This window comes from Oncorhynchus keta, chromosome 10, assembly GCF_023373465.1.
Source record: "Oncorhynchus keta strain PuntledgeMale-10-30-2019 chromosome 10, Oket_V2, whole genome shotgun sequence".
In the NCBI taxonomy this organism is placed as follows: domain Eukaryota; kingdom Metazoa; phylum Chordata; class Actinopteri; order Salmoniformes; family Salmonidae; genus Oncorhynchus; species Oncorhynchus keta.
Genome location: NC_068430.1, coordinates 26191730 through 26199613, shown reverse-complemented (window position 1 = coordinate 26199613; position 7884 = coordinate 26191730). Strand labels below are relative to the sequence as shown.

Here is a 7884-nt window from a genome sequence, read left to right as displayed (position 1 = left end):
TCATCACTCCTTCCTGTTCTCTCAGTCTTTTTATTATTTCTCTCAAGCTCCATCTATTTCCGTTTCATTCTCTCTCTCTCTCTCTCTCTCTCTCTCTCTCGCTTTCTTTCTCTATCATTCCCCTCCCACTCATTCTCTCTATTGTTCTCTCCCTCTCCCCCTTCATCTCTCCTCCTTTTCTTTCAGATTGTCATTTCCATTTTAATTCTCTGTCTTCTCCCTGGGCACCTCCACTATGCGGGTCACATTAGGGAGCGCATGGCACATCCAGGCTTTATGAAACCTATCGTCAGAATCCATGGAAAGGCCCACTAAACCACTCCAGCCCTGCCTGCCGTTGGTCTTTACAGCCCTCTCCATTTGTAATAACCGCCGGGAACAGGGCAGACACATCCTTAACTGAATTAATCTGTGCGGAACTTGCATAAATCATGGAGGAGATGGTGGTGGTGAGGGGAGAACAAACGCATTTACTTCATGTAAAATGTAGTTGTGTGGCGAGCCCTCCCTGGCGATCGGACACCGGAGAATGTGACTTATGATAATAGCCATTCCTCATGCATTTAGTGGTGGATTGGACCTCCATCTCCCCGCGGTGGGGATAATTAATGTGTGTTATCTGGAACGCGTCCACCATAAAGAGAAAATAGGAAGGGAGAGAGAGGTGAGGTATTGGCTAACGCAGGCCTGTCTCTACTGCCCATATTCAGCCCAGGGTGATTTACATTAAATCCTAATTAAAAATAGGTTATACATTGTTGCTACAGTTTTGCTACAATCGTACCACTCAAGACTGTGGTAAACCCATTGTTTGTTGTATACAGAAAACAGGAAAGGAGAGGGAGACAGAGGGAGAGAGGAAGAGGGAACATTTATTTCTCCCATCCTGCTCTAACCTTCATTCTTTGACCTCTGCCCTCTGTGCTGTGTTGGAGTCAAGGGGCAGGCTGTGTTGTGTAGTATTCTAGACTAAGGTGTGTGACCTCTCCAGGAAGGTACCCAGAACTCATCTAAGTATGTGTGTGTGTGCATGTTTATTGCTGTTTGCTCTCGCCACCCGACCTAAGTGTACAGTAGGTGTACACACACTCCTTCTCTATAGCAGACAATGGTGTGTCTGCTAGCTGGATGGGTTTATGTGAAGTGTTCTGTACAGGATTCCACCTTCTGTGTGTGTGAGCACGGCCGTTCGCTATGTGTGTGTGAGCATGGATAACACGGACAATCACTGTGTGTGTGAGCATGGATGGTCTCTCTCTCTCTCTGTGTGTGTGTGTGTGTGTGTGTGTGTGTGTGTGTGTGTGTGTGTGTGTGTGTGTGTGTGTGTGTGTGTGTGTGTGTGTGTGTGTGTGTGTGTGTGTGTGTGTGTGTGTGTGTGTGTGAGCACGGACGTTCGCTATGTAAGTGTGAGCATGGATGGTCACTCTGCGTGTGTGAGCAGGGAAATTCGCTGTGCCAAACACATCCTCCTTTTGTTCTGCTGGATCAACCACTCAGTGTGCAGCAGGATCCATGCACCCCTGCCCCGACAGAATTTATATTTTAATGCGTGTGTGCGCCAGTGGCATAGCGCAGTTTCACGGCGCCCCTTCCCCCTCACATGAATTGAGCAAAGGTCCACCCCCAACCCAATCATTGTTTTATTTTGCCATGGGGCAGAGAATTTTTTTGTAGCTAATCTCATGCAATTTGATACATTTTGCTATTTTAGAGCTCAGGGACAATCACAACTTTTTCCCGCTATTATTTGCATTCGGAAAGTATTCATTTACATTTTCCACATTTTGTTACGTTACGACCTTATTCTAAAATTGAGGAAATAGTTTTTTCCTTATGTACACGCAATACCCTATAATTACAAAGCAAAAACAGGTTTTTGAATTTTTTGCTCATTTAGAAAAAATACAAAACCGAAATATTACATTTACATAAGAATTCAGACCCTCTACTCAGGACGTTGTTGAAGCACCTTTGGCTACAAGCTTGGCACACCTGTATTTGGGAGTTTCTCTTATTCCTCAAACAGTTGACAACTCAAACAGACATATATTTGCCTCAAAAAATAATTTATAAAATATGGAAAAGGATTAATTTGAATCCCCATTTAAAAATAACGATTCTATCAGATCTTATAGAACTCTGACGGAGTTGATGTAAGAGAAAATCTGATGGAGTGCAGTTTTATTTTGCATTCAAGTGGTATACACAGTAGCAATTGTGTTTTTCCTCAGTTGCTTTATGACTCTTAACCTAATTATATGTAACATTTCAACAAAAATTAATATTCTATGAAGCAGATGGAGTTGACAGTTTATGGTTGTGACCATGGTGATTCCAATATTGTTTGTTTAAATCTATCAAAATAAGAGAATTTTACAGACCATGAGTGGTCTTGCTGCACTACATGTAATGAGGACATGAATAAGGGGTCCTTATGGTATAGCTGATTCTGCATATTTCTGATTCATTTAGGATTTTAGACAAATCTGATGGAGTTGACCAAATCTCCGAACACGTCTTTTAAGAATCACAGTTTTGAGATAAATATTCTTTAAAGTTACAGAGCGTTACTGCAAAAAACTACATGAGCTAATTGTTCATTTAATGGCGTGTTCATATTATATCTCAAAGCTTGTGGGCCACCCTGCCTTGCGATGGCTGCGTGGTGGGGGTGTTTGTGTGTTACAGGAAGCTGTCATCACTCCGGTGTCTCCAGACGTGCTGTATCTGTTCCGGGTGCAGGCTGTGTGTATGAATGACATGCGCAGTGACTTCAGCCAGAGCATGCTCTTCAGAGGTGACTCTTCCTCATTATCATCCTCCTTATCATCTTCTGTCCTTCATTTTTCCTTTTCACTTTTCTAAAAATAATCTGTAAATATTTCCCTCACATTTCATCACAGTCTATATTTATCTCTAATCTCTTTGTCTCTTGTTTTGTTCCATTATTGTCTTGTTTAGTGATGCAGAGTTGCCTCTACTCTTTCCCCTCCTCATCACGATATCTCTGTCTGTCTAAATGCGATTTGTTGCAAAGCTAAAATCAATAGCGGTATTACACTGTCTATACAGTAACATATATTTTGAGTTATCATTGGCTAACAAGTTTCATGTTATGTTCTCCTTTCAGCTAACACAACCAGGATATTTGAAGGGACGAGGATAGTGAAGACTGGGATGGTGAGTGCTGTGTGAACCCTCTGTAGTACTACCCCTCTCCAACAGAGAGCAGCACTGTCTCATTATTAAACCTCTGCTGGAGAGCATGCTCTGTCACTCCGATACTGTCAACTCCAAAGACATTCATTTTATCTACAGACCACAGATATAAATTAAATGTCCTATGTCAGTAATGTGCAGATAACAGATGATGTACTTGATTGCTTTTTATTTTCAATTGATGAAACAGTTCCACATTATTATGTCACGTGGCTATTATGTCATTACATTTTTCAATCACTTTTCCCTCCCTCTCCTTCCCACTCACCTTTTTTTCACCTCTCCCTCTCCCTACTTTCTCTTTCCAGCCCACTGTTTCCCCAGCCTCCTCGGCAGACATGGCTCCCATCAGCTCCGGCTCCTCCACCTGGACCTCCTCCGGCCTCCCCTTCTCCTTTGTGTCAATGGCGACAGGCATCAGCCCCTCCTCCAGTGGTAGCCAAGCGACGGTGGCGTCCGTGGTGACTAGTACCCTACTGGCAGGGCTAGGGTTCAGTGGTGGGGTCATCTCCTCCTTCCCCAGCTCTGTGTGGCCAACCAGAGCCCCATCCTCCAGCCAGAATCCCACCGCTGCCACTCCTCGTCAGCCCACCAGCGAACCAGCGGCCTCCCAGAGCACAGACGCAGCCAAAGACAATGGAGAGGGCTCCGAGGATGGGGAGAAAGGTGCCAAAGGTGAGGGAGAGGAGGGAGAGAAAGAAGGAGAGGAGGATAAGGAGGAAGACGAGGAGGAGAAAGAGAAGGAGACGAAAGAGAAGAAAGCGATGGCAGACAAGGTAGAGAAGCAGATGGACAGCACGGTAGTGAAAGAGCCGCCCACGGCCACACCAGCCTCGACTGCCAAAGAGAAAGGAAGAGAAGGAGGGGAGAGTGAGACTGAAACTAACACCAGCAGTACTACGCCCTCTAGTGCTGAGGAGGACCAGCCGGTGACACACACACAGAGTATGGTGAAGACAGACACAGTAGTTCCCCCTACCTTGGAGCTAGGGAATGACACGGCAGAGTTCACAGCCCCAGACAGCCCCTCCCACACCCTCCGGCCCAGCACAGGAAGGGACAAAAGCCACTGGCCATTCTCCATACACACAGGTGAGCACAGGCATTATAGTGGCTTCTCTTTTTTTTTAATGTAACCTTTATTTAACTAGGCAAGTCAAATTCTTATTTGCAACTGCCTACCCTGGCAAAACCCAGACGACGCTGGGTCAATTGTGCGCCACCCTATGGGACTCCCAATCACGGCCGGATGTGATACAGCCTGGATTCGAATCAGGGACTGCAATGACACCTCTTGTAATGAGATGCAGTGCCTTAGATCGCTGCGCCACTCGGGAGCCCTTTCTTCAGTACATTCTGAGAAAAATAATGAAAGGGCATCAGAGCTGGACCAAATTGTACTCCCTGTCTCAACTTGTGATCTTTTTCCTTTCTTCAGTATGTGATTCCTCGTATTACATTTGAATTATTTAGCAGTTATCCAGAGCGACTTACAGGAGCAATTAGGGTTACGTGCCTTGCTCAAGGGCTCTGGAATTCAAACCAGCGACCTTTTGGTTACTGGCCCAACACTCTTAATCACTAGGCTACCTGCCACTTTATAATAAGACTATAAAGTGGAAAGGAATATGACAGCCTTGTATTAGACATATTTTACCATGGTTCAGTTGTAATGTTTTTTCATACCAACTTACACGAACACTAATGCCTACAAACCCTCTTGTGCTTGTACTGAATGACATGCTGTAGGTGTTGAGCAGTGTTAGGTTGCTAATTAAAATACATTTAGCAGAAGCTTGGTAGTAGTTGAACTAAATTAAAATATTGGTATTGTAGCGGTGTAGCTAACTTCCGGAAATACACACTACTTTTTTTGCATAAAATAAAATATGGACGTGCCTAATTCTCACTTTTAACATCGTTTTTACGTTTAATAAGCAAAATTACACATTCTGTTGACATCTGACTCCAGTGTGATCTGTTCTTGCAATTTCCGTAACCAGGTTTCCATCCAAACTTTTTATGCGAGTACGTGTCGGATACAAAATGTAATGACAGGTCTGATGGAAACTAATATTTGTCGGTAAACTTTCCAAATCTTGACACAACAAAATTCACTAGGATCTTATTGCGTCGGTGCAATTAATTATCAGAGAAATGTCAGTGGAATCACTTTTGTGAGCATATATTGATATATTAACCATCATATGGAAGTTAACGTGGAGTCACACGATGACATGTTGTGTTGTCCTCCTACTACGACTCGTCGGGAAAGAATGCAGTTTAATAGTCTACAGATTCAATAGGTTATGAATTTCACAAGGTGAGCTTGATGCAACATTCAATAAATATCGAGGGTCTTATTCTGGTGACATGATCAATAAGTTAGCCCTAAATATTTCTAATACTATTTCTAAAGCATTATATTTGGACACTCATTGAACCCTAAACCTCAACTAAATCTTGTAGTAAATAATGTGGAAATTGAGCAAGTTGAGATGATTAAACTGCTTGGAGTAACACTAGATTGTAAACTGTCATGGTCAAACCATATTGATGCTGTAGTAGCTAAAATGGGGAGAAGTCTGTCTATTATAAAGCGATGGTCTGCCTTCTTAACAACACTATCAACAAGTCAGGTCCTACAGGCCCTAGTTTTGTCGCACCTTGACTACTGTTCAGTCGTGTGGTCAGGTGCCACAAAAAAGGACTTAGGAAAATTTCAATTGGCTCAAAACAGGGCAGCACAGCTGGTCCTTGGATGTACACAGAGAGCTAATATTAATAATATGCATGTCAATCTCTCCTGGCTGAAAGTGGAGGAGAGATTGACTTTATCACTACTTTTATTTTTGAGAAGTATTGACATGTTGACTGCACCGAGCTGTCTGTCTAAACTACTGGCACACAGCTCAGACACCCATGCATACCCCACAAGACATGCCACAAGAGGTCTCTTCACAGTCCCCAAGTCCAAACCAGACTATGGGAGGCACACAGCGCTACATAGAGCCATGACTACACGGAACTCTATTCCACATCAAGTAACTGACGCAAGCAGTAAAATTAGATTTAAAAAACAGATTAAAAAAACGCCTTATGGAACAGCGGGGACTGTGAAGCAACACAAACACCGGCACACACACACACACACACACACACACACACACACACACACACACACACACACACACACACACACACACACACACACACACACACACACACACACACACACACACACACACACACACTATACATACATATGGATTTAGTACTGTAGATATGTGGTAGTGGTGGAGTATGGGCCTGAGGGCACACAGTGTGTTGTGAAATCTGTGAATGTATTGTAATGTTTTAAAATTGTATAAACTGCCTTAATTTTGCTGGACCCCAGGAAGAGTGGGGATAATGGGGATCCATAATAAATACAAATACAAAAATACTTGGCTATCGTTTGACAAATAAAAATAATCTCGCTCTTTTGTCCATAATAATCTCATCATGTAGGCTATACCTGCACTGTATCTGCCAGCTGTTGGCTATAGCGCACGTGCCAAGACCAGAGTGGGTACAGTTGCTATATAACACACATTTGTTTTGAGAAATCCATCAATAGAGTTGAAAATTCGATGGAAGCCCATTTAACTTGGATTTTTTATTCGGTACATGGGAATATAACTGAAAAAACTATATTTATGTGCACTATGTCATCACGCACATCGTTTTATCTGCAACAAGTCAATTTGATGGGAATATGCACATATTGTTTTTAGGCAGATTTTTGAATATTTGCATGAAAATCTGTCACAAATTTGAATGGAAACATAGCTCATGACATGTCAGATTTAGTTTAGCCTGAGCAGCCGCTAGTGGGCGCTATGGATCTACAGCGCCCACTAACTGCTGCCCAGGCTAGATTTAGAAATGATAATTTTTCACGAAGTAGTTTGGATGTTGTGAACTACTTTTTTAAAGTAACTTTAGTTATGTAAAATATATTTTTCTTAAAGGTAGCTTTAGTGTAGCTTTAATTCTTCCAGTATGAAGTCATTGGTAGCTTGGCAAACTATATTTTCAGAGTAGCTTCCCCAAAACTTGTGTTGAGTGGAGTAAAGTGATCTGCCCAGGAAAGCTCTCTACATACTGAAAGACTGTGGCTAATGCTGAGATACACTGCTGGAAGTAGGCTTCTAAACTGCCACTGCATTGCAGACAGCCATAACTACAGTATGCCGTGTACAATATTGATTAGGTCTGCTGGGTTATTCTGTCATTTACATTTTATGTAAAACCAGTGACATTATAGCTATTTCTGTTACCTCCTTGGTTTACAATTTGATGAATACATATGAGTGACTCCCAAAGACAAGGACTCATATTAAACATGTGTTTGATAGACATTTCTGGGGGATAGGACCTTCCCCTCTTCCCTTCCTTGTTTTCTGTTCCACCTCTCTCTCCTTCATTATCTCTTCCACTCCCCTTACCCTCCTCTCTCATCTTTCCCACTTTCTCTCCTTTCCTATATTTCCCTTTGCACCTCTGTTTTTCCCTCCACCTCTTTCGATCACTCTCTATTTATTTCTCTCTCACATTGTCTTTCTCACTCCCCTTCTCTCCATCCTTGTTGTTTCCCATTCTTTCTCTTCCTCCTTCCTCCTC

The 7884-nt window shown here is 42.7% G+C and overlaps 1 protein-coding gene across 2 annotated transcripts in view; it reads left to right on the top strand.

Moving 5' to 3' along the window:
- Positions 1–7884, top strand: part of LOC118388441 (receptor-type tyrosine-protein phosphatase gamma-like) — a 352509-nt gene that overhangs the window by 303469 nt on the left and 41156 nt on the right. For both annotated transcript variants that reach the window (XM_035777526.2, XM_035777525.2), the window contains exons 10-12: positions 2689–2797; positions 3131–3180; positions 3528–4311. In XM_035777526.2, coding sequence (XP_035633419.2) covers positions 2689–2797; positions 3131–3180; positions 3528–4311 — 943 coding nt within the window. The remainder of the gene's footprint in view (positions 1–2688; positions 2798–3130; positions 3181–3527; positions 4312–7884) is intronic.